Here is a 26,420-nt window from a genome sequence, read left to right on the forward strand (position 1 = left end):
AGTGATGGGGAGAAGCAGTGGTTCAGTGTTCAGGTTTGTAGGCAGGACCGTTTAGTACAACCCTTCCTGCGTTCATTACATTTGGACATGGATGGAGGAGGAGGAGGAGGAGGAGGAGGAAGGGTGAGTTCTGTGCTCAACAATCCCATGCTCCTCTAGGCTTCTTCCCCTGCCTCTGGGTAGCATATGAGGTGAGTTAAAAACAGTTCAACAGAGGAAAACAAAACTCAATAGAAAAGCACCACCAAGACCACTCTATCCTTCGTTTCCCCCAAAGAATGAAGTTCTACAAAGGGACCCTGTAGGGTTTACATGTTCATAAAGCTGAACAGGGGCCTCTATAATAATGTGGCTATAAAGGGTCAGTAGGACCAGCCACTCCAATGCTGTTTAGGAGAGGGCTTGTCCCCTCCATATCTGAGGATGCTGGCCCCCAAGGCTTGATGTTACAGGCCACAGGGTTGCTGGGAAGGCTTTGGATGTCTTGCATCTTGATGCAGGCTGTCCTCTTCCAAGGGTGACTCCATTGGATGAACACAGAGCATGTGCTTTCTTGGGGGTGGGCTGGGAGGGGGTTAGAGGCTTTCAGCAGGGGTTAAGGGTCAGGAAAGGACACTGGAGAGCAGGCCACACAACTCAACCTGGGACCGGTTGGGGATAAAGGGGAGGGAAAACAGGAGAGCTGAGCAGAAAGGCTGGTGTTGTCTAGAGGAATCTGGGTGACTGGAGGATTAACACAGTGGCTGGACGCCTCCATGGGATAAACGCTGGGCCTCACTTGATCCTTTCTACTTCCTAATTATGACCCATACATCACCACCTTTTACCCTTTCTCTAGACTTCTGAGGTGAAGTTCCATGAGGCAGTAGGTCATAAGCTCAGGGGTCCCCCTCCTCTGAGAAGATGCTTTCTGTGGGAAATACTAGCTGAGTCCCCGGGACCTGCATGGGTTGCTTAGGTCTGAGATTAAAGCAAACCCAGAGACAAATACAACCCTACAGTCATGTGGTACCAGGACCTAGAGTTCTGATCTTGCCGTGCCGTAAGGAACAGGCAGTTAACAGGTCTCACATAGTGCGGCAGCTGCCACCTCTTGGTTGAAGGCTGGGAAAGTGTGTTAGGTGCTGCCCTCTGCTGGCTGGTGTGCCCTCCTGCTGCTGAGTTCTAAATTGGCTTCAAGTGTGAAGAATGAGGCGCCTGTACACATGGAAAAGGCAGGCAGCCTCCCACACCTTCCTTTTGAGGACAGAGGGGGTACATCTGGGAGCCGTAGGTGATAAGTAGAGCTCTGTCCTAAAGAGCAAGAGGAATTGGGTCTTCCAGGTGATTATAGGGCTGAGCAGTTTCGGTACCACTGGTGATGAGGATGGACAGGTCAGTGGGAGAAGGTGAAGCTCTGTGGGGTTGGGGGAAACCCAAGGAGAGTGGCCAAGGAACATCATGCCCTACCCAGACCAGTTCACCCCTCAGGGACCCACCCCCCACCCCCGACAGCTGTCAGAGCCAGTGTGCACCAACCACGTGGAGCCCTACAACCTTGTATAACCACCCAGGGGGACTATGAGTGAGTCAGGAGAGGGGAGGTGCAAATTGCAGTCCCTTAGTACATGGGTGCTCTGGATTCCAGGGACATAGAAGCAGGAGAAACTCCAGTGTGGGGCAAACCCGTGGCATAACCCCACCAGAGGTGTGACACAAGAACACGCTCCACTGGACTATGTCACTTATGTCATTCAGTGTTGTTTTAGAGGATGGGGGCAAAAATACAAACAAGCAAACAGAAGCCCCCACACCTTTTTATATAAGGTTTCATATTTAATTTGGTCATGAATTCATAATACATGAGTATTTTTTACCTAACGGCATGCCTTGTATTATTTTATTACCAACACATTTCACAGAGAAGTAAGAAAGGGCTTCACATGTGAAGGTGAAACACAGACCAGCTGTTGGTTTGCTGGGTACAAAGCCCAGCAAACCCTGTAATGTGCAATTCCAACATCTGCATGAAGGGATGATGCTTACACTCCGAATACCGTGAGAGTAATGAGGATAATGCTCAGAAGTGGGGGGGCCTCTCCCTCCTGAAGCTACCTGGTTGCCACAGCAACAAGACAATGTAGAATATGTGGGGACAGCCATTCCTGAGCAACTGTCCTGCTGTGTGCCTAGAGTCCACTGGAGAAGGCTGAAATAGGATTTAAGGCAAGTCTTCCCGTGCCAGTTGCTGCTCTACATGTCAACCCTCTCTGGAAATGCCCTTCCACATACCCAAAAAGTACGCTTTACAGTCTCCTAGGCACCTCTCATTTATGTGCCACTTCACGTCTACAGAGGCCAGAAGACAAGCTGTCAGAGTCTGTGCTCACTTTTTATCGTGTGGGTTCTGGGGATTGAACTTGGGTCATCAGGCTTGGTGGCAACACCTTTATTTGCTAGCCATCTTCCTGGCTGTCTTAGTGAAGATTTTATTGCTGTGAAAAGACACCATGACCAAGGCAACCTTTTGTTTTGTTTTGTTTTTTGCTTGTTTGTTTGTTTTTTGGTTTTGGTTTTATTTTACTTTATTTTATTTATTTTTTGAGACAGGGTTTCTCTGTGTAGCCTTGGCTGTGTCCTAGACTAACTTTGTAGACCAGGCTGGCCTCGAACTCATAGCAATCCGCCTGCCTCTGCCTCCCGAGTGCTGGGATTAAAGGCGTGCGCCACCGCCGCCGCCGCTGCCACCACCACCTGGCTCAAGGCAACCCTTATAAAGGAAAACATTTAATACAGTTTTAGAGGTTTCGTCCATTATCATCATGGTGGGAAGGATGGACGTGTCTAGGCAGATGTGGTGCTGGAAAAGGATCTGAGAGTTGTACATCTTGATCCTCAGGCAGCAGGAGACACTGCTGTGCCACTCTGGACATAGCATGAGCATAGGAGGCCTCAAAGGCCTCCCTCACAGTGACACACTTCCTCCAACAAGGCCACACCAACTAACAGTGCCACGGCCTGTGGGCCAAGCATTCAAACACATGAATCTACGGGGGCCATTCCTATTCAAACCACCACACTGGTCCAGCACCTTTCAAGCTAATCCAGGTTAACTACCATAAATGCCAGATCACGGACCAGCCACACACATCAATGTGGGTACAGTTCTCATGTCTCTGCTTACCTGGAAACACCTAACTGTAAACATGTAAATACTTACATTCCTATAAAGTTGTTTAACCAACTGGAATGTAGTTCACTGGCAAAATATTTGCTCAGCTTGTACTAGCACCTACATCTAGTAACGAGAACCATAAGGCAAAAACAAACAGAAATATAGTTATTAAATAAATTATTAATGATATATATACAACTATTATATATTATATATTTTAAGGATGATAATTACATGGTTATACTATTAATCACAATAACTACCATATATAAGGGCTATATAATGTCATATTAATTATTATGCAAATTTACCATTAAGTTATTATCAAGTTATATATAGCTTAAGAGGTCCAGTTATTCACACCCAGACAGATCAAGTATACGTAAAGAAGGAATCCAAACGAAGGAGAATTAAGGCCATGTGGCAAAACAGAAGCTGCTTCTTCAGAGGCACTTGGAGCCAAGATGCCACCGGTTCCTCAACAGGAGACAAGAAACGGAGGGGGGGGGGGAGGAATGTGTCACCCCAAGTAGTGCTTTTTATGTTTCCTATGCGTCCAAAGCAGCATGCTCACTTGAGGAACTGAGAAATCTGGATATCTGGGAGTTAGAGATTCGAGACAGACCTTCAGCAGGGTGCTCACTAGCATCTGCAGGCCAGGGAGGGCTGTGGGGCCCTGTGCCTGAGCTTTAGTCTAACAGTAAACAGCAGTGACCTTGCTTGGAAGCCTTTTAGCTATCTACAAGGATGCAAGTTCCTATGCTTTGGCTGTTTTTTTTTGTTCTTACCTCTGTTACAGAGAGGGGTTGGGGCTCAGTTTGTTTCTGGACAAGGGGTCTCGGTAGACATGTGAAATAAACATGCTAGAGTCTGGAACAGGAGTACCTTCTTTGTCCCCAGAGTCAACTCTCAACAAACTTAGACAGCCCATGATAACTTAGCAATAGAATGTACATTGTGCAGGGTCTCATGTATATGAACTGGCCTCAACTTTGTGATCTCCCTGGCTCCACCTCTGGAGTGCTAGAATGATGCTCAGATTCTATCGTACCCTACCAAGTGTTGTTGCCCAGGCACAAAGGATGCTGGGAATGTGTTGGCATGCTCGCCTACATAAGGCTCTGTCTCTAACTTCTAGCATAACAATACAGTAACACGATACAATAAATACAACAAGAGAAAATAGAAATTCATTTTAGTAATACTATAGAGCACAGTGCAGCAGCTTATTGAGATAGGGTAGATAGACCAAGTAAAGCTTGACTTCACACGGAGACCAGACTGGCCCCAAACTCATAGAGATCCTCCTGTCTCTGTCTTCTGAGTGCTGCGATCAAAGGTAAGAGCCAGCATACCTGGCTGGGCGGTAGCCTGTTGATAAATGAATGTCCCTAATTTCACTGCATAGTCTTCAATTCTGTCCAGAGCACATCTCTCTCCTATGGCTTCCAAGGCATCCAGCAGATGGTTGATAGAGGCACCCCGCCCTGTTTGGTTGAGCCACTTGAGGAGCATTTGGTACAAGACATCTCTTGGGGCTGGTGTTTCAGCTCTGACCATTTGAATCTCATTGTCGGTGAGCCCCAGATGCCGCATGAGGCGATCCCAGGAGTTAAAGGGCACAATGTCCGGACAGTAATTGAAGATCAGCTTCAGGGCTGGATGTCAGAAAACATGGGGGCCGGTAAGCTGCAAGCACTTCACAGAGGGTGGAGAATCCTAAATCAGGCCTAGAAGCCTAGGGTAGGACCTAACACACTCCCTTGCTGTCCCCCTTGACGTTGTCAGAGCCCCACCACATCCAAAGCAGACCAAAAAGCTGGATGCTAGGGAGATGGCTCGGCTGACTACTCTTCCAGAGGACTCGGTTTGATCCCCAATGCCTATATGGTGGCTCACAACCGTCAGTTACTGTAGTCCCAGGAAAGCAGATACCATCTTCCGGCCTCTGCAAGGCCCCAGGCACATAAGTGGTGTACAGACATACATGCAGGCAAAATGCCCATATATACAAAGTAAAATTTTAATGAAAGTTTTAAAAGATGTATCTTTTTAAAATCCTCTTGTATTTTGCATCAATATCTAAAAAAAAATTTTTTTTTAAATCTTCTTGTGCCAGGCATGGTGGCATACACCTTTAATCCCAGCACTCGGGAGGCAGAGGCAGGTGGATCATTGTGAATTCAAGGCCAGCCTGGTCTACAAAGCGAGTCCAGGATAGCCAAGGCTACACAGAGAAACCCTGTCTCCAAAACCCAAAATAATAATAACAACAACAACAACAACAACAACAACAACAATTTTTTAAAAATCCCCTCATGCAAGAGGGCTGTTGGCCCAGTAGGAGAAGGTACATAGAGCATGTGCACTCTATGCTTGTGTGTGTGCATGTACGTGTGTGTGTAGAAAGTACTAGCATGTGGCATGAGCCACAGAGCTACACAGGGGGGTGAATGTATAGTATCTCAAGAAAAGGAAGCTGTTCAGGCTACACTCATAGTGAGTGGGGTATAGAGCCAGGCTCTCTGCATCTGTGCAAAGAGCAAAGCGGAGAGGTGGAGGACCTTTCCACAACATCTGGCCTCCCTCACTACTGCATCAGTACCACTAGATGTCAGAAGAGAAATGATTGAAAAATCTCAACCTGAGATCCACAGGAAGACCAACAGAGCCAACGACTCTGGGGCCCCGCCTGCGGAAACTGATGCATCAACCAAGGACCATGCATGGAGAGGACCTAGGCCCCCCCCCCACTCAGATGTAGTTCAGTTTCCATGTGGGTCCCCTAGTAAGGGAAGCAGGGGCTGAGTCTGCCATGGACTCTGTCGCCTGCTCTTCGATCATTCCCCCCTGGCGCCTTGCCAGGCCACAGAGGAAGAGGATGCAGGCAGTCCTGATGAGACCTGATACGCTGGGGTCAGTTTGTAGGGGAGGAGGGCTCCTGAGGAACAGAGGAGGGGAATGGGGAGAAGAACGAGGGAGGGGCGAACCAGGAGGACACGAGGGAGGGGGTGAATAATTATTTTTAAAAATTAAAAAAAAAAACACAGAGCTTTATACATTTTTATCATTATGAAATTAAAGGAAACAAAATAGAAAAAAGAAAACCTGAACCTGTAGCTAAGCGAAAACTCACTTATGGGGTGATGATGACACAGATGAGCCATGTATAAAACCTGTCACCCCTCCATCTTGAGAAACAGAAGGAACAGGGATGTGAGTCTCGAGCCCCGGGAGTCACATGGGCAATTTCTAAGAGCCTTATTTAGCCAGTAAAAAGAGGGTTGGAGATGTAATCAATTGGTAGAGTATTTACCCAGCATCCTCAAAATGCCAGGTTCAGCCTCAGGCATTGCAGCACTGAGTATGGGGGCTGAAGAGAGAGCCTGGTGCCTCAGAGTACCTTAACGCTCTTGCAGGAGCCCTAAGCTCTGTTCCCAGATCTTATGTAGAACTAATGAATGAACTATGAAAGGAAACAAATGCCACGTGAGTCAGTCAGCGCAGTACATACGAATTCATCAACTCCTGCAGTCAGTCTCGGAAACCTCAGTCATGAGATGGTTTCCGTTCATTTTGCACCAAGTCTCTAAGACAGAGTTTGCGGTTTGGAGTACATCTCATCAAACTAGGTCTGGCCATGTCAGGAGCTTCTAGCCTGAAGGCCTGTGGGTATCAACACAGGCCAGTGCACCATTCTGGAGGCCTTGGTGGAGGTGGGGGTGGGCACTACAAGGGAGAAAGAAAGGAGGGATAGTGAAAGAGCAGAAGGAGGAAGAGTCTAACAATAGCAATATGAGGCCCTGGGGAGGATCCCAGGGGAGGCAGAGGGGAGGAGAGGGAGCCCCACGTGCGCCGTCAGCAGTGCAGGCATCACACCAATCACTGTTTGTCTTGGCAGAGCCCTATCTGCCATGGCGATGACGTGTGGAACACTTTTCTTTGTCCCCAGGCTTCTGGGCTATTGCATCGGATAAAACACTTACCGTCAACTGGGTCATTTTCATTTGCAGGAACCAGCAACTTCCTTCCTGTTGGAGAATTCTCAGCTTCCTCAGGTTCCTGTAAACAAAGAGCAGAGAGCCTCGTCAGAGTCAGCAGACCTGGGGCCCAGGCCGAATCCTGGTTAACAGACTTAGGGTACCGCACTGCCCCTTTAAGGTCTCTTTGCAGACACAGACACACTTCCTGCTTGAAGGCTTTGCATGCTGGTAGCCTAGTGTAGCATAAATGCTCACCTCAAGTGTTCTATGACAAGTGTACACCCATATAAGCCCCCATCAAGACTGAATATCCCCCTCCCCCACTTTACTCCAGGGCTTCCTTCTGGCCAATCCCCCTGCCCCAGGCTTCTTACAAGACTCAGTTGAAGACTACAGAGATGAGAGTTTTGCAAAAATCCAAGGTCAAGATTTGTTGCAAGGCTTAAACGGTGTTTTGATCAACCATAATAACTCACACATCAACTGTCTAAATATGGAAATGAAAACACCAGTAGCATGGGGCTGGGGAATTATTTGTTACTATTAGTATGAAATTTGACCATTTAAAAGGTTTTCAATCGATATGTAAGTGTCCATGTAGATGTATGTCGTGTGCATTCGAGAGGGAGCTGTGGAGGTCGGGTGAGCTGGAGCCCAAGTTACAGGCAGTTGTGAGCCACCCAATGCAGGTGCTGAGAACTGAGCCTGGGTCCTCTAGAAGAGCAGCAAACACTTTCAACTGCTGAGCCACCTCTCCAGCCCCTAAATTTGACATTTTTAAGGATAACTTGGAGCCAAAGGATATTGTTAACCCAACGATGGGAGGAGAAAGACCACTGACCCAAATCATCATAGGCAAATTCATTAAAGCAAGCAATTAATCAATGCAAGCTTTTTTATCCGTGTACCTGGGCTGTCTCCCTGCCTAAGGCAAAGTTAGAGAGGTCAGGATTGGATGTGTTTTATAGCTCAGGGACAAGGGGCTTTCAATTTGGGGATTTGGGGGGCAATATAGGCAGGATTCCAGGAGCAGAACATAAGCATGAACATTAGTTCTAACAACCTCTTGAACCAAAGACATGCTTGCAAGGTGGGTATAACAAGGTAGTCATAACAACAGGTGGTCATGGGTGGTCATATAACTTTTTGAAACAAAATGGTTATTAACTTTTTAAAACAAAGACATGATTACTATTCCTGGAGCAGGCAGTACAGAGCTATTTGCTGTTAAAGGGTAAGTTGACAAGTTTTGAAAAAAATAAATGTCTGCTTATCTTAATATTCTGGAAAATATCATGTATGGCAGAGTGCTGTACATATGTCTTTGAGTCTTCCACGTAAATGATGTTGATACAGCATAAACATTTAAAGAAAAGATCCCTCATCTCGCAGGAGGGGAGCTGCAGAGCGGCTCCTATTACTCAGTGAGCCCTTTTCTGCACTGTTGGCATTCTCTCGCTTAAGCTGAGGGGCAGTCGACTGTTTTCAAATTTTATTTCTCTTTCTCTTATAAAATAAAAACTGAGTGTAGTTGCACAAGGGAAACAGACCTCACCCAGGCGGAAAGAAGTCACTGTCAAGATGAACGCCTGACTGTGAGTGAGGAGGGACCGGGGGTGTAGGGGCTCGATATTTAAGTGGAATTGAAAGAGCCACACAGTGACTAGGAATGATATGAATTCCATGTAGAGGACACAGAAATATGCAAAAGTGAAATAAGCAAGGAGAAAACTCCCCAAGAAATCTGAGATGAATCTGAGGTTGGGAAAAGGCTATGAATGACAGGAAGTAAACGTATCTGGTGACTTTAACATTTAAAAATGAACTTCACCACGTGAAAATAAGAGAGCAAATGAAAAGACAAGACTTAGGGGGCTGGAGAGATGGCTCAGCGGTTAAGAGCATTGGCTACTCTTTCAGAAGACCCTGGTTCAAATCCCGGCAACAGCATGGCAGCTCACAACTGTCTGTAACCCCAAGATCTGACACACACAGACATACATGCAGGCAAAACACCAATGCACATAAAATAAAAATAAATAAATTATATATATGAATTAGGAAGTTGTGGCTGGGGCAATAGCTCAGTCAGTAAAGTACTTGCCATGCAAATATGAGGGCCTGGGGGGCCAGATGCCTAATACTAGATAAGCCAGGCAAGTAACTCTAGTTGTAGAGAATTCAGCACCTACATGACCTCCTCAGGTACCAGAAGCACATACATACATGCAGACAAAACTCTCACATCCATACATAAAATAATTCTCCCCCCAGGGTGGTGGGGCAAGACAGGCATGGCTGCCTGCACTTGTAATTCAAACATCAGAGAGGTGGGGCCAGGAGAAGGCCTGAGATGTGCTGACAAGTGAGGAAAACGTTTGACAAAGATCTCTGGCCTCCACATGCCCACGCATACATACATACGTGCATACACACCTGAGCACATATGTGCACATAGAAGAAATTAGAAGTCTATTACTTATGTGAGAGAAAATATTCACATAGAGGGGGATTTTTTTTTCTTACAAAACTCTTAATGACAAGACGTTAGGATAATGACATGCACAAATATTTAAAGCAAAGCCTCCTACATGTGAGACACTTGCTGCCTTCCTATAGCAAAACCAACAGGAAGTGCTAGATGTCTGATAAAACTTGGGAGCCGATACAAATGAAAAACAGCAGTGTGTATATGTATGATTGTGTGTGTGAGATCCTGTATATATAATTGTGTGTGTGCACTCATGTGTGTGTGTGTGTGTGTGTGTGTGTGTGTGCCCATGTATGCACCAAACAGTACTTCCATAATCCTGACCTGGAAACCATACTTCATGAGACCCTACTTACATATATGATCAGAAAACCAAGCAAACGGTGAAAACAAAAAAACTAGTTGGACAGGCCTGGTGGCAAAGGCCTGTAATGCCAGCTTCTCTGGAGACTGAGGCAGAAGGACAAAGCTAGAAGGCAGCCTGGGTAAATTAGTGAGAAACGCTGTTTCTTTTTGTTGTTATTTGTTTGTTTTGAGGCAGTGTTTCTCTGTGTAGCCCTGGCTGTCCTGGAGCTCTCTCTGTAGATCAGGCTGGCCTTGAACTCACAGATCGAACTGCCTCTGCCTCCAGAGGGATGGGATTAAAGGCTTGGGCCACACTGCCTGGCTAGTGAGAAAAGGTCTGGAGGCAGAGGCAGGAGGATCGCTGTGAGTTCGAGGCCAGCCTGATCTACAAAGTGAGTCTAGAATTGTTAAAGCTACACAGAGAAACCCTGTCTCGAAAACAAAACAAAACAAAAAAGACATTTTAAAAAATGAGAGAGGGAGAAACGTTGTTTCAATGAAACTTTTTTTTTTAAGTGACTGAGGATGTAGCTCAGTAGTAATGTTTTCCTAGCATGGGTGAGACCCCCAATATATCAAACAAAAATTAAACCCCGAAGATCAGCAGTTGCCATGGTATCTGCTGCAAGCTTGTGCTGCTCCAGGTTCTGAGGACACAGCATGAAGGGACAAAGACTCAACATGCTCCACAGAATGGCTCAGTCACCACACTAGGCCATATGCAGCCTACCCTTTGCCTCCCTGTGTCTACTTCCCCTAAGCCTGGAGCTCTGGTAACAACTGCCACTTTATCTACAAACCAGCACTGTCTTCCAGTGACACCTATCCCCAGCTCTTCTCTGTCCATTTCCTGCTCAAAAAAAAAAAAAAAAAAAAAGAGTAGATGGCTATTTTCTGCTATAGAGGGGCTCAGTGTGACCACAGCCCTGAACTTCAAGTCCTCCCAGGGACACGGTGTGTGGAAATGGCTTTGGGAAGGCAGAGGCCACTCACGAGTCTATGTTCACATATCCACGATCTGTTGCAAGCACTGTGTGCTCCTGATACTGTGCCAACGGGAGGTCACTACCCCCATCTGACCCCGACTATAGGAGCAGGGCAGAAGGGGCAGGGTTGCATGGTCTGGGGCTTTGCAGAAGCTCAAAATGGCCATTTGCTTGAGAGTGGACCCAGAGAGCCCAGTCACTTTCAGTGAGTCGGGACAGCCACCCAGGACAGGTGGAGATAATGCACCCTCCTCCCTGGGCTGTGCAGCTCCTCAAGCACCCTGCTTCTCAGGGCTGGAGAGAAGACTCAGTGGTTAAGAGTACTGACTGCTCTTCCAGAGGTCCTGGGTTTGATCCACAGAATCCATATGGCAGTTCCAGGGATCCAATGCCCTCTTCTGGCCTCGATGGCCACCAGGCATATACACTCATACCCTCATACACCACGGGCGTACTTATCACCACTCATATACGTGAAACTAAAAATTAACCCCTGGCCCCAAAGCCCTACTTTTCAGCCCTACCTCTGGAGTCTCCACGGTAAGACTGACCACGTTGTTGTGAGAATCATTCCCCAAGCTCAATGGTTGTGTGCGCAAGAGAGACATACGCACAGGACTTGTTGCACTTTCAGGGTCCTGTCCACGGCCTGGAAGAAAAGGAGGTTCCCGTAGCAAGTGTGCCGGGGACTCACCAGCCCCTCTTTATTTGAGCTGAGTAGGCTAGAGGTTCCAACACTAACTAGCTAAGGAGGAGGTCATTGTCGCTCGGGCCTACCTTCAGAATCTTTGTCTGGCTCTGCTGTGACCAGGCTGTCCCTGGCCCTCTCCGGTCCTGAGCTTTAGAGGAGTTGACACTTTTTTTGTCCTGACCATGCCCCACTCTCTCAGACTTGGTTAAGAGAATGAGGGGACGGTCCATCAGTGAGATGACCTGGTGAGAGGGTCTGGGCTTTTTGTGGTTTGGGGGAAGTGGTATATGATTCATAGGAACAAGAGAGAGCTAGACTTCGGGGACAATGGGGTTTGGGACACAGGGAGGGTGACTCAGATGCAGTGGCCAGGGGACCCCCCCCAAGTCAGTACTCACGCAGACGGGTGCTTTTCATATACTGCAGTAACGACCTCCGCGTTCCAGGCCTAACAGCCAAAGCTACTCCTAGAAGTACCAAGGCCACCGACATCATAACCCCAAACACAACGCCTAGTATAGGCAGAGGTGTCCAAGTGTTTTGGGGGACACATGTCCTGTCTGTCTTCGGGGTACAAGCAGTATCTTCCTTTTCCCCATCAGTGCACCTGGGCACAGAGAAGGAACAAACGATAAGATTCCGTGAGACAGTTGCTGGCAATATGGGATGAAAGAGGAGTCATCTACTCTGCCCAATGTCCCTGAAATGGTATTAAAGGAAGGACGGGTTCCTCGTGTCCAAATATGTCCCTATATCTGGGCACACGCTGTGCGGCCCTTGGGGAACCCTGTTCTGTAGGGATGGTGGCAGCCCTTCTGGCTTTTCTTCACTGTGTGCTGAGCTGACCTGGGCCACAGGAGACCCTAAGTTAGAAAGAAGAAGGTCAGAAGCCTGTGTGACCACTGCTGAGCCATGTCCCTTTGTCAACCTTTAATAAGCAGGGCTTTTGACCAATCAGAGCAAACGCCAGGTGGGCAGGGAAGAGTTTAATGGGCTATTGTCTCTCAAACTGTTGAAGTCAAGACATGGGACACACAAACGCACACGCACGTGCGCGCGCGCGCGCACACACACACACACACACACACACTAGTCCCTGAGCAGCTCAGAGCTGCCTGTCACCAGCGGTCCGTCCCCCCCCCCTTAAAAGAGCTGTCAGAACCCGTCCTTCCCACCCCAGCCTGCATTGCCACAGGAGCAGGCAAAATGGTGGCTCCTGTCAAGATGGCAGTTCCTGTCAGAGTAGAGACATCTCCCCAGTGTCCTGCCATCTTTAACTGTCCACAGTGAAACACCTTTCTTGCCTCAGCCTGCTGCAGTCACAGGAGCTATCCACAGTGGTGACATCTCCTCCAGATGGCTATTCATACTGACACAAACTTCAGAAACAGGCTTCCCTGCCACGGACTCCCTGTGTAAACTTTGTAAGCCCTCAAGGCAGGCAAATGGCCAGGCCCCTCTCTCAGTCTTCTGTAGAGGTCACAGAGCTCATCTCCAAGCCCCTGACAGGACCCATCCCAGGTTATGCTAATTTTGGGTGAGGAACTTGAACAAAACCTCACCAATCCCTGAGCTCCCCAGAAAACCCTACCAATCCCTGAGCAGGAAAACCCGTCAATCTCTGAGCTCCCCATGCTCAGGACTTGAAACCTCACCAATCTTTACTGGGGAAATCTCTGCCCTGAAAGGCTCTACCCTCTAAGAAATTCTATATAAGCCCAGCACCTTGTTCAATTCCCTGCTGTCCTCTCCTAGGAGCAGGGGCAGCCACACCCTGGATTCGTCCCTCCGCACCCTGGACCCAGCAATAAATCTCTCTCTCTGTCTCTCTGTCTCTCTCTCTCTCTCTCTCTCTCTCTCCTTTTTTTTTTTTAAATGAGATTTGCTTCCTGATGTGACTCATCAGAAGAAGGCAAGAAGCAATGGCAAGAAGAAGAGAAGAAGCAAAGAAGCGAAGAAGGAGCCGGGCTGAGGCTCCTGAGCCTCTCAGCTCGGCTGGGGATACCCTCCCCTGGGAGCTGCAATGCCTCTGCTGAGGAGGCTTCCCCTGGGAGCTGTGTGGGCTGAGCTCCCAGGATACCCTTCCCTTGGGACACTGTCCCACCTCAGAGCTATGTGGTTCCTGTGCCTCAGGATGCCCTTCCACCAGAATACCTTCCCCCACCACCACCACCACCACCACCACCACACACACACACACACACACACACACACACACACACACACACACACAGAGCTCATTATGTCTTTTGCAGGATGCAGCAATTTGTCTTTATAGGCCTTGGCTACGAAGCGATGCAAATAAACACAAGCCAGGCTATGATGTGCTACTCCTCTCATGCCGTATGTCTATGGATAGTAGACTATCTGCCAAAGGAAAAGAAAGGGCGGGAAAGGCTACGAAGGGCCTGCTGACTGGTGAGAGACCACAGCAGGCTCAGAAGACCCCAGATATTTAGGGATACCCTGTAGTGTGGAAGCGCCATGGAATAAGGGAAAGAAATGGATACATGAAAGGTTGGTTGTTCTGGGGTTCCTCTGAGCTGGTAGGAGTTCCAGGGGCCCCCATGTCATACTCAGAGCATTTCTGGCAGTGCTCAGTGGAGTCTTTGTCTTCATAAGTGCCCGAGTTGCACTGACACACCGTGTTCCTGGTTGAGGTGCATCTGCTTTCTTCATATTTATCTGTAAGAGTTTGAAAGATGAGTTTTCCTGGTTACCAAGGTAATACTTCCTCATGACACAGTTCCTTCAGCTTCAGCTCAACTGAGCTTAGGAAGTAAGAACGAGGACCACTTTCCATAATGCCACACCTTGGGTATGCAGCTGATGGCTCCCACAAGCAGCACCCCCATGAGTACTCAGAGCCACACAAAAGAAATGAAATTTATGACCTCATGCATCACATCTAGGAGGAAAAGTCTTTTAAAGATCAGGTGTAAGCGATGTACAGAAGATGATCTTCAAAGCTTCAAAGAGAAGCCTTAAGAAGCAGAGACTGGCCGGGCGTGGTGGTGCACGCCTTTAATCCCAGCACTCGGGAGGCAGAGGCTGGTGGATCACTGTGAGTTCGAGGCCAGCCTGGTCTACAAAGTGTGTCCAGGACAGCCAAGGCTACACAGAGAGACCTTGTCTTGAAAAAAAAAAAAAAAACCAAAAAAAAAAAAAAAAAAAAAAAAAAAAAGAAGCAGAGACTGAATGTTCACACTTACCAAGAGCCCAGAGCCAGCTGGGAACCCAGCCCAAACCCACTCAGCCACTACCTTTTTTTGTTACTCTGATGGTTAACCTCAGTTGTTAACTTGATAAGATCTAGGATCATCTGGGAGACAGGCCTCTGGGAATGCCTGTGGGGATTATCTTGATTAAGCTAAGTGGGAGGGATGACTCACACACTCTGGCTGGTGCCATTCCTTGGACTACATTCCTAAACTCTATAAAAAAGTGAGAAAAGTGAGCTAAGCACACACGTCTGTTATTTGATGAGAATGTGAGATGAACAGCTGCTTCGAGCCCCTGCCATCTTGACTTCCCTGCAGCCATGAATGGTACCCGTGAACTGTTAGGCAGCTCAACCATTTCTTCCTTAAGCTGTTTTTGTCACAGCTTTCATCACAGCAACAGGAAAAATAAACTAAAACAACGACCTAGGACCTAAACACTTGAGCAGGCCCACCATAGGAAAGATCAATGTGTGTTGAAACTTCTGTTGAAGATTCCAGGAGTGGCCTCGGGTCTTACAGGAGCAGACCTAAGGCAGCCAACACTAAGAAAGAAGCTGATGGATCCTGAGAGTAAGGACAGACACAGCATGTCACCCACAAGTAGAGACTGACCATGGGGACAGTGGGGAGACTCCCAGTGGCTCTTTTCCTTTCTAGGCTGGTATTACACACCCCATGACTCACACTTCTGACTTCCGCTCTTAGAAAACACAAAGCAGGCCACAGCCCACGATAACTCATGATTGGCTAATGGGTATCGAATCCATTGCAGTGTTGAGGAGACTCAAAGTGGACCCAGAATGGAATTACGCCCTGTTCCAAATGTGCAGAGCTCTTCTCTCCTCAATTCTGGGTCTCCCCTGTTCCTCCTAGAACCCCGTATCTAACCTTCAAGGCCTAGCTCTAACATGTGCTATGGAGCCCCTCCAATCCCTGGGACAAGTCCTTGCACAGCTGGCACCAGGGTGCTTCCTGCTCACTAAGGGTGCCAACTTTACAAATCGATGGATGGTGAAAGCAGTGGCAACTGCCCCATAATGCATCTGGGGTAGGTGGGGGTGACCAGGCCGGGTCCCCCACAGGGTACATTCGTTTCTACCTCATTCTCAACTGATGGTGTCAATGATTCCTAAAACACAATTCTAAAGCAAATTAGTTCCTCAGAGGTTTTGTTTTTGTTCCATTGATTTAAAGGCAGGCAGAGAACAGGATAGGATGGAGATCAAGTTGGGCTAGAACTGAGGTTTCCAGGTGCAAAAGTTATGACCCCCCCCCACCTTCCCTGGCCCCACTTGTGGGAAAGAGCACCCCTGTTCTATACCTTCCTTACAGACGCTGCAGGGTATGCACGAACTCATGTTGTTGGGAGCACTGGTGAAGTCTTTGCCATCCTCACAGGGCCTGCATTTCCCACTCTCTGACCGGTACTGGCCTGGGAAGGAAAAAAAAAAAATGGTGACTTTGGGATTTCCAGAGCTTTGGTGAAGCCCGGAGTCCTAGTCAGACATGGTGGGGGTGGGGATGGAGATCACAATCAAGGAATTGTCTTCATTTGTTTGGTGGTGGGCATGCCAATGGAGCATTTTATTTTCTTTTCTTCCTTTTTGCTTTGGTTTGTTTGGTTTTTGTTGTTGTTGTTTGACAGAGTCTCACTATATAGCCTCAGCTAGCCTAGAACTCATTACATAAGCCAGCGGACAGAAAGAGTTCGAGGCAAGACTGGTCTACGTAAGCACATTCCAGGATAGCGAGGGATAAATAGTGAAACTCCCTTTCCCAGTAAAAAGAGGGTTATGAAGGGTTATGAAAGAATATTATGAACCTTGGTACATCAACAAAGTAGGTAACTTGTAAAACAGACAAATGCCTATATAGCCGAGTATGGAAAAACCAATCCAAGATGAGGCAATCTGGTACCCATTCGCTTTCCTGCTACATCACTGCCCAGCACTCCTGGAACCTCGGGACTACATCCCTATTGGGCTGGGAGGTTTGTCCTCCACTGATTGGAGTAGCAGATAGCATTCCTAGTGACAGAGTCAGTGCAGTGAAGGAACAGAAGGTACCACTGTCTGTCTTCTGTGTATGCCTGGACCACCCAGCAGACCTGGACTGTCCTCAAGCACAGTCACCTCCATGGGGACTGTGTTGTCTCAGGCCCTGCCACCTTTCCCACTCATTCCTGGAAAGAAGCTGAAGCCAAGGCCAAACAGAAGGGAACCAGCTGTTTTAGGAGGTCAAAGAGCAGTGTGCCTCTGCAGTGGTACCCACAGGGAGCAGCCAGAGACTGCGGGGCTGTAATGGGCCTTCTGGAAGGAATGGGGACATGCTAAAGAGACACTTGTGACCTCTCCCTTTGCCTATAAGACTATGAAGACACTGCACTCCAACAAATTGGACATCTTGTCCTGGGGAAAGAAAAAGGATGAAGCCTATGGCGAGATGGAGACAGAAACTTATAAGGAAAGAGATTTGCAACTTGCCAGGCCACCCTGCAGAACAGAATGGGGACAAGATAATGATGGGTCAATAACTCTGGGGGTTGGAGAGATGGCTCAGCAGTTAAGAGCGCTGGCTGCTCTTCCAAAAGACACGGGCTCAGTTCCCCGTGGCAACCCACATGGCAGCTCACAACTGTCTGTAACTCCAGTTCCAGGGGATTTGACACCCTCACACAGACATATCTGCAGGCAAAATACCAATGCAGATAAAACAAAAACAAATAATTAAAAAATTATGAGAACAAAATAACAACAAAAACACAATACAGAATTCTAGCCCCTACTTAACCTTAAGTTTTATGTTAAAGATGGATTTAGGAGGTCAGTCCCTCTGTATTGATTGGTCTAGTGCTATGTATTCAAATGCTAAACACTGCCCCCTCCCACCCACCCCCACCCTCCCCACCCCCACCCTCCACCCCCCCACAAGATCTGGCTATATCCAGGTGAGCACATTCTCACATACGACATATGATGTTGGGTAAACCTTGCTCCCCAATTTAAGGTTGTCTGGTTAATTAAAAATAGCTAGAGTCCTGTAACTGGGTAGAAGAGAAGTAGGCAGGGCTTAGGTTCCTAGGCTAGGAGTCAGAGGTGGGAGAGATGCGCAGGAGAGGAAGCCAGATAGAAAGAAGTTGCCACGGGGCAGTATAGACCCTGAGCACACGGCCATGGGGTCTGGCCAGATGGAGCAGAAGCATCTTAGGCAGGAATGATTATGGCAAATGACTTGGGGCGTGTAGTTGGGAAATAGCAAATTAGCTTAGAAGGTTGATATCTTAGGTAATGGTGCCTTAAAGCTTTTGTAAATCTAAAAGGTCGCTGTCTAGATTATTTGGGAACTAGCTGGAGTGGAAAAGCCCCTTCCACAACACCTCTGTCTACTTCTAGGATGGCCACAATGCACAAATCTCTTTGTGAATTGCAGTATCAATGAATGACTTTTTTCCCCTATAATATTTTTATTGGTTGTCTGTGAATTTCACACCATGAACCCCAATCCCACTCATTTCCAAGTCCTGATGTCCACCCTTGTAACCTCCTCCCCAAAAGGGGAAAACTCTCACTGTGGAAGCAGTGGTGCGCCACATAGTATTCCTTTTTGTTCACACATCTTTACTCGCAAATGTTCATGCAATGGCGTTGGTCTGGCTCCGGACCTCTGGCTTCTGCTGAACTATCAATGCTAGGTCCTCACTGGCACTCTTCTCGGATGTCCTATTGTTGCCTTGAGCCATAAAAGTCTGGAACTTTGGTTCAGCTGGCCCTTTCAAGGGCTCCAGCCCTTCATAGGTGGGGTAGATGTTGGGGTGGGCCAGCTCAAAGCCCTGGATCTGGACTTGCCTAATAGCTGAATTTGTCAGCCCACCAGCTCTCCCACGACATCTGGGCCAGCTCTCCAGCACTGCCCAGGCTGTCCCATCAATGGCTTTTTTGATTGACTTTACTATTGAGGATGATGGTAGAGCCTGGCTTGTTAGGGCTGCCAGAGCACAGACTCTGTCCTTGATAATTATGAAAACAGGAGCAGCCTGGGAGGTGCCAAAGGGTTCAGGAGAGTTACGATGAATGAAAAGAAGGTAAACACATCTCATTTTCATGGTTTTATGATTGTAAGGCGTCCAGAATCCACACAATGCAAACAAGTGAGCAGCAACTGGCTAGCAGGGCTGGGGCTACAGATCAGTGGTAATGTGCACTTTCAGCCCTAGGTTGGATCAAGAAAAAAAAAAAAAAAAGAAAAAACAAAGGAACTGGATAGGCACGTATAAAATAAGAAGCTGGACCCTTACCTGATACTGTGTACAAAAAATAATTCAAAATACCTAAATGGAAATATACCAAACTCAAAGAAAACACGGAGATAAACCTTCATGATCTTGGATTTAGAAGATGATTAATAAGTATCTAAGGCAGAAAAGGAATGCGGACTGCAAGGACCAGAAGACAGGAAGAACATGGAGCTGGGGGTGGGGTGGGGTGGGGTGGGGGGAGGGGGGATACGGGGTGGGTGGGCAATCAGTCTAGAATGTACCTGCTTGACAGAGTCCTTCTGATGGGTTCTGCCCCACTCTCTGTAGGTCAGCTGGGACATCATGGACTGGCTCAGCTGTCACTTGAGCAAATAAAGTCTGTGGAAACAAAGCAGGAACAGTCTTAAGTGGCCTTTGAGTCTCAACATCACAAGGCCATCTCACATTCCCGTCCCTCCAGCGTCTAAAAGACATGAAGCTTAGACCCTTCCTTTCTTCTTCTCCTTCTCCTTCTTTTGGTTTGTTTGTTTGGTTTGTTTTTATTTTTGTTTGGTTTGTTTTATTTTATTTTTTATATTTTTTGTTTGTTTGTTTTGTTTTTCGAGACAGGGTTTCTTTGTGTAGTCTTGGTTGTCCTGGACTAGCTTTGCAGACCAGGCTGGCCTCGAACTCACATCGATCTGCCTGCCTCTGCCTCCCGAGTGCTGGAATTAAAGGAGTGCGCCACCACGCCCAGCTCCTTCCCCACTTCTAAAACTGTACACTACATGTTCATGTTCATATTCCTCCTCCCTTTGCTTTTTACAGCTGCCCAAGTCATAGAAACTTGAATGACTCCTCTCTTTTACCCTTCCTTTCTTATTAAAAAAAAAAAAGTTTGCATATACATGCATAGTATACACAGTGGAAAATTAGAGGGAATTCTTTAAAATAAAAATTATATTTTCTCAACTAGAAACAGCCTGGATTCTCTAACATACTGTCTTGTTTCTTGTGTGACTACTTAATCATATGTGACTATTCTCTCTGTCTCTCTCTCTGTCTCTCTCTGTCTCTCTCTGTCTCTCTCTCTCTCTCTCTCTCACACACACACACACACACACACACACACACACACACACACACACTTTTTAAAAAACGCAGCCGAGAGTTGAGAAGATGGCTCAGTGGATAATACACTTGCTACACAAACATGAGAACCTGAGTTCAGATCCCCCAAACTCATATAAAGCCAGGCACTACAGTGCACATCTGAAATCCCAGGACTCCTATAGATGACTGGGAGGTGAAGATGGAGAATTCCTACAAGTTCATGGGCAGCCAGCAGCATAGTCAGTGCTGAACAAGAGAGATCCTATTACAAGTAAGGTAGAAAGAAGGTGAGAACTGCTGTCTCTTCATAGCAATGAAACCCTAACTAAAGCAAGTGTGCGCACACAAAGATTTTTTTTTTTTTTAATGCGTTCAGGGGCTGGAGAGACGGCTCAGAGGTTAAGAACACTGGCTGTTCTTCTGAAGGTCTGAATTCAACTCCCAGCGACCACGTGGTGATTCATAATCATTTATAATGAGATGTGTTGCCCTATTCTGGCCTGCAAGCACACATGCTATAATAAATAAATAAATAAATCTTTTTTTTTTTTTCGGATTTTTCTAGCCAGGGTTTCTCTGTGTAGCCTTGGCTGTTCTGGACTCACTGTAGACCAGGCTAACCTCGAACTCACAGCAATCCACCTGCTTCTGCCTCCCGAGTGCTGGGATTAAAGGCATGCGCCACCACACCTAGCTTATAAATCTTTTTTTAAAATGCATTCAGGTATACATTAGGTAAAACTTAATACCTTAATCATTTTAAGCACATAGGCCTGCAAGGCTAACTGCATTTACACTGTCATGTAGACAAAATGCAGAATTTATCTTGCAAAACTCTAAGCCTGTATCCATTAAAATAACAAAGTGCTCGCCTCCTCCATCACCTCTCCATGCTAGCAAGCACTATTCACCTTATTATTTCTTTTCTTTCTTTCTTTCTTTAAAGATTTTATTTATTTATTATTTATACAGCATTCTGCCCCCATGTGTGAGTGAATGCCAGAAGAGGGCTCCAGATCTCATTATAGAGGGTTGTGAGGCACCATGTAGTTGCTGGGAATTGAACTCAGGACCTTTGGAAGAACACACAGAGCTCTTAACCTCTGAGCCATCTCTCCAGCCCCCTTTCTTTCTTTTTTTGTTTGTTTGTTTGTTTGTTTGCTTTCCGAGCAGCTAAAAAAAGTAGTGCCAAAAGTAGCTAAAAGCCAAGAGAGAATGGAAAAAATGGTTTTTATGCAGAGCTGCCTGGCTCTAACTGAACATCTCCTAACTTTGGTTCCCATTTTCTTTTCTTTTCTTTCTTTTTTTTTTTTTTTTTAGACAGGGTTTCTCTGTGTAGCCTTGGCTGCCCTGGACTCACTTTGTAGACCAGGATGGCCTCGAACTCAACAGCGATCTGCCGGCCTCTGCCTCCCAAGTGCTGGGATTAAAGGCGTGCGCCACCATGCCCGGCTTGGTTCCCATTTTCATTCAACTTTTTTTTTTTTTTTAAGACATAGGCAATATCCACATCAACAGGGAAGGATAAAAACAGAAGGTGGAGAACTGTAACCAGCCTGGTGGAAATGATTCTATAATACTATGAATATAACATAATATGTGAACACACACACATTTTCGTGTCTCTAAAGAGACATTTGTGTGCCCCTCTGACTATTAGACAGTGGACTTCAAGAAACTGGAATTCCCCTCAGTAATCTCACATTGGCACAAGGTCAAATTCTAGCCCTCATCAGGACCTTTTAACTCTTTTTAAGCCCAATAAATTTCGGAGTCCAAGAAACTGCCAAAGAGATGTGACAAAGGAAATGAGCTGGAACTTTCTGGCAGCTCAAGCTCTCTTTCCTCCCTGGGGAGGGAGTCACAGTTGTCCAGCAGCTTGCCAGGGTCAACCTCCTCTACACCTACCACCACCTCCACGCCCTGCTTCTAATTTCTTTGTCCCCTGTGTCCTGCAGGGCTACTGGGCCTTTGCCCCACCCACCGTTGCCACGTCCCCTGCCCCATCTTATCCCAGATATGCTGCCCTGGTGGGTTTTACTGGGCCAGCTGGGCCCTTCCTCCTCGCCCCTCCACTCCCCACTTTGGTCTTTTTCCGCTCTGTCCTCTTTTCACTGCCGGGTCTCCCCCACTTGCCCCTACCCCGACTCCCCACCTCCACCCCATCCCCCACCCCACCCTGACTCCCCCGCCCCCACCACCCCCACTCCAGGCCTGCAACCCAACGTCAGAACTTCTCTCCGCCTTTGGGTTCTCTCACTCACCTTCCTCCCCTCACCCGAGCATGGCTTCGTCATATCCTCTCCAGTCTCCCGCCCGCCCCTCCATCCCAGCCTACCTCACCCTACCTTCACGTTCCCCACCCCACCCTACCCCCACCCTACCCTCACCCCACCACCATTCACCCTTCAGGGTCTAGTCCTCCCCGCTCCATAATGGGGGCCCTACACCGGCAGACACTTTCTTTCCCTAAGCGCACGTGCCCAACATGCCGCAGGGCACTTCCTGCCATTTCTAGTTTCTTGCTCCAGCCCGGGGCACCGCGCTTTCACAGGGCGGTAATCGGGCACCGCGCTCTCACAGGGCGGCAATCGGGCACCGCGCTCTCACAGGGCGGTAATCGGGCACCGCGCTCTCACAGGGCGGTACTCACCAGTGGCAGGACAACGACAACTTGTAACTTGAGCAACTTGGAGACGCTACCAGGTCTGGACCCCAGGAGTAGCCTGGGACCTGGAGCGTGAACTGCCCGGGCGGCAGAGGCTGTGGGCGCCCCGGGTCCTGGAGGCCTCATGAAGTTAGAGTTGCGCCGATCCGTGATCCCGCGGCTTCAGCTCTCAAAATCCACGAAGAAGCAGTTTCCTCAATGGAGAAAAGTTGTCTGCATCCCGGTTCCCGCCTCGTGCCTTTAGTCTCCTCTGGAAGTTTTGGTGACGTCACGCTGTGGGAGGAGCGAGTCTCATCCGATCCCTTTCCTCCCTTTTAAAGGTGGGACTGCAGACGCGTCAGAACTTGAACAACTTTTTTTTTCTTTTTTGTTTGTTTTTTGTGTTTTTTTTTTTAAAGAATCAAGATGTCCATGATTATTAAAAACTCATAATACTCAATAGTCTGCCTGCCCCTCCATACTTTGACTAATATTATGATATTCGCCCTAGTAACAAGATAAATCTGTGCGCCTATAACGTTTAGAACACTATTTTTTTTTTTTTTTTTTTTTTTTTTTTTTACCATCCAGGAAAGACCGAGTTCACTGGACCCTACCCCCTTGCTGCCTGCAGACCTTCACCTGCTCATGCAGGACACAGGAGCACCTGCCTGTGCCCTCAGCGACCTACTGCTCAGCTAGAAGACATTTGAGTTTTCAGGCTGTCTCTGGAGGAGCTGAATTTGACGGTGGCGCTGTGGTGAGCGCTCCTTCTCCTCCCTCCTCTTCCGTGTCTCTCTCCTCTCTTCTCTTTCTCTTCTCTCTCTCTCTGTCTCTTTCTGTCTCTCTCTCTGTCTCTCTCTCTGTCTCTCTCTCTGTCTCTTTCTCTCTCTCTCTCTCTCTCTCTCTCTCTCTCTCTCTCTCTCTCTCTCTCTCTCTCTCTCTCTCTCGCTCTCTGTCTCTCTCTTTCTCGGTTTTTGGAGACAGGGTTTCTCTGTGTAGCCTTGGCTGTCCTGGACTAACTTTGTAGACCAGACCAGCCTCAAACTCACAGCTATCCGCCTGCCTCTGCTGGGATTAAAGGCGTGAGCCACCATTGCCCGGCTTTTCCTCCTCCTCTTCCTTCTCTTCTTAAATTTGTTATTGTTACAGTTTTATGCTGTCAAGCCATGTCTAAGAACCCAGAAAAGGAAATGGTATAATAGATGGCCCCGCCTTAGTAACAGAAGATGAATCTGTAAATCTATAACTCGGTTAGACCTGGTGATACACTTTAATTCCAGCACAAGCAGAAGCAGGTAGTTCTCTGTGAGTTCCAGGCCAGCCTGGTTTACAGAATGAGTTCCAGGACAGCTAGGGCTACACAGAGAAACACTGTCTTGAAACACACACACACACACACACACACACACACACACACACACACACACACAAGCAAACCATACACAAACAGAAAGAATAGATAGCCTCATCTGCCCACATCAGGTACTGCACTTGATTATGCACTAAAACTTAATTTGTGTATTTTGGTAATTTCACAATCGTACACATACATGGTTTGTAGTGGCCCCTTTAATCCCAGCACTCAAGAGGCAGAGGCAGGGAGATCTCTGAGTGCAAGACCATCCTAGTCTACATAGTGAGTTTCAGTACAGCCAGAGCTATGTAGAGAGACCCTGTCTTGGAAAAAAAAAAACAACAAATAAGAAATTATAACAGGAGTTAAAATTTCCATCTGCTGCCAGATTCTCAGTACAGTTTATCAGTGAACAAACGTCTTTACTTTTGTCTTAGTTCGTTTCTTCTTTTTTTTTTTTTCCTTTTTCTTTTTTCTTTTTTTGTTTTGTTTTGTTTTTTGAGACAGGGTTTCTCTGTGCAGCCTTGACTGTCCTAGACTCACTTTGTAGAACAGGCAGGCCTTGAACACACAGAGATCCGCCTGCTCTGCCTCCCAAGTGCTGAGATTAAAGGCATGCATCACTGTGTCCGGCGTTAGTTCTTTTCTTAAATTGACAACCCCAAATAAAATTTTGTGTTGAGGGGGGGACATGCATACTTTTCAAGGACATATGTTGCTTAAAGCCTGAGATATTTTGGTAAGGTTTCTGATATCCAAATAAAGTATTCAGTCTATTAAGAGTCTGTAATTTTTGGAGCTAGATGTGGTGGTACACCCTTTAATTCCAACATTTGGGAGGTAGAGGCAGATGGAGACCTGTGAGTTCAAGGCCAGCCTAGTCTACATAGTGAGTTCTAGCACAGCCAGAGCTACACAATAGAGAGATGCTGTCTCAAACATAAATAAATAAATAAATAAATAAATAAATAAATAAATCTGACTTCTATCTAATCACCAACTTCTCCTTGATTGGCTCAGATAATGCCAATACTACAAGACGCAGCTCACACTGCTGTATGGAGACACTGCAGCCTACCGGCCTTCTGGGTGTGTGGTATCAGTGTCCAGGCCACAGAGGAGAGGCCATGAATAAAGGCTGATGAATCATAGGGGCTATTTAGAAACTGAGTGGAGACTGTAGTTGGCGCCTGTGAGTGCATAGCACCTCTCCTGTGTGTGCTTGGTCTGTACTCCAGGGTTGGGAGATCGCCTTGAGTCATCACTCATTTCTTAGTCCTGTGACCATTCACTGCAGAGAACAGTAGGAAGAAGACAGTGGATAGGGATGTGTTTGTAACTGGAGAGAGAGCTGGCCAGAGACACAAGCCCAGATTAACAGGGACCTTACACACTGCCTTGATTTCCACTGGAAGCCAAATCTGTTGTCAGAGTTGAGGTGGGAAGATTTTATATCCCACACCATATAACGGCACTTCTCAGCCTGTGGATCACAACCCCTTTGGAGGGTGGAGCAACCCTTTCACGGGGGTCATCAAGATCACTGGAAATACCAGAGATTTACATAAACATTCACAATAGCAAAATTACAGTTGTGAAGTAGCAATAAAAATAATTTTATGGGGGGGGGGGTGTCCCAGCAAAATGAGGAACTGTATTAAGGGGTCACAGTGTTAAGGGGGGTGAGACCCACTGCCGTAGACCATTTGATGTTCCTTCCCTTCAGTCTATCCGGCTGGTTTTATTACCATGGTGACCTCAGTTCCATCCATGCATCGATGAATGGTAGAATTCCCTGTCCTTGCAGGGTGGACATAAGCAAAGTTACCTCTAAACACCAATTTTGATGATCTGAATTTGTACCTGAGAGTAAAACTTCTAAGTCATTTAAGAGTTCTACTTTCAGGGCCGGGTGTGGTGGCTCACGCCTGTAATCCCAGCACTCTGGAGGCAGAGGCCGGCGGATCGCTGTGAGTTCGAGGCCAGCCTGGTCTACAAAGTGAGTCCAGGACAGCCAAGGCTACACAGAGAAACCCTGTCTCAAAAAACAAAACAACAACAACAAAAAAAGAGTTCTATTACTGTTTTGTACGTAACCTTTGTCCTTTTCCCAATAACTATACATATACATAGATACATAGATACACATACACACATTCCTGTCACTGATATACAAACGCCCCTTCCCCCAACAG

At 47.2% G+C, this 26,420-nt stretch overlaps 1 protein-coding gene across 3 annotated transcripts in view; it reads right to left on the reverse strand.

The window, feature by feature from the left end:
- Positions 1 to 2,534: 2,534 nt before the first annotated feature.
- The window catches only part of LOC311589618 (tumor necrosis factor receptor superfamily member 10B-like), a 43,917-nt gene continuing 20,031 nt past the window's right edge, over positions 2,535 to 26,420 (reverse strand). For 2 of the 3 annotated variants that reach the window (XM_084768144.1, XM_084768143.1), the window contains exons 3-10: positions 22,875 to 23,162; positions 19,411 to 19,507; positions 16,196 to 16,306; positions 14,227 to 14,335; positions 12,049 to 12,257; positions 11,484 to 11,608; positions 7,141 to 7,216; positions 2,535 to 4,812 (exon numbers count right to left, since the gene is read on the reverse strand). In XM_084768144.1, coding sequence (XP_084624270.1) covers positions 4,448 to 4,812; positions 7,141 to 7,216; positions 11,484 to 11,608; positions 12,049 to 12,257; positions 14,227 to 14,335; positions 16,196 to 16,306; positions 19,411 to 19,507; positions 22,875 to 23,015 — 1,233 coding nt within the window. In that variant the 5' untranslated portion in view covers positions 23,016 to 23,162 and the 3' untranslated portion in view covers positions 2,535 to 4,447. Of the gene's footprint in view, positions 4,813 to 7,140; positions 7,217 to 11,483; positions 11,609 to 12,048; positions 12,258 to 14,226; positions 14,336 to 16,195; positions 16,307 to 19,410; positions 19,508 to 22,874; positions 23,174 to 26,420 lie in introns of those variants that run through there. The other variant, XM_084768145.1, reaches the window with a different exon arrangement.

Source organism: Acomys minous, assembly GCF_964271855.1.
Source record: "Acomys minous genome assembly, chromosome: 18".
NCBI lineage: Eukaryota > Metazoa > Chordata > Mammalia > Rodentia > Muridae > Acomys > Acomys minous.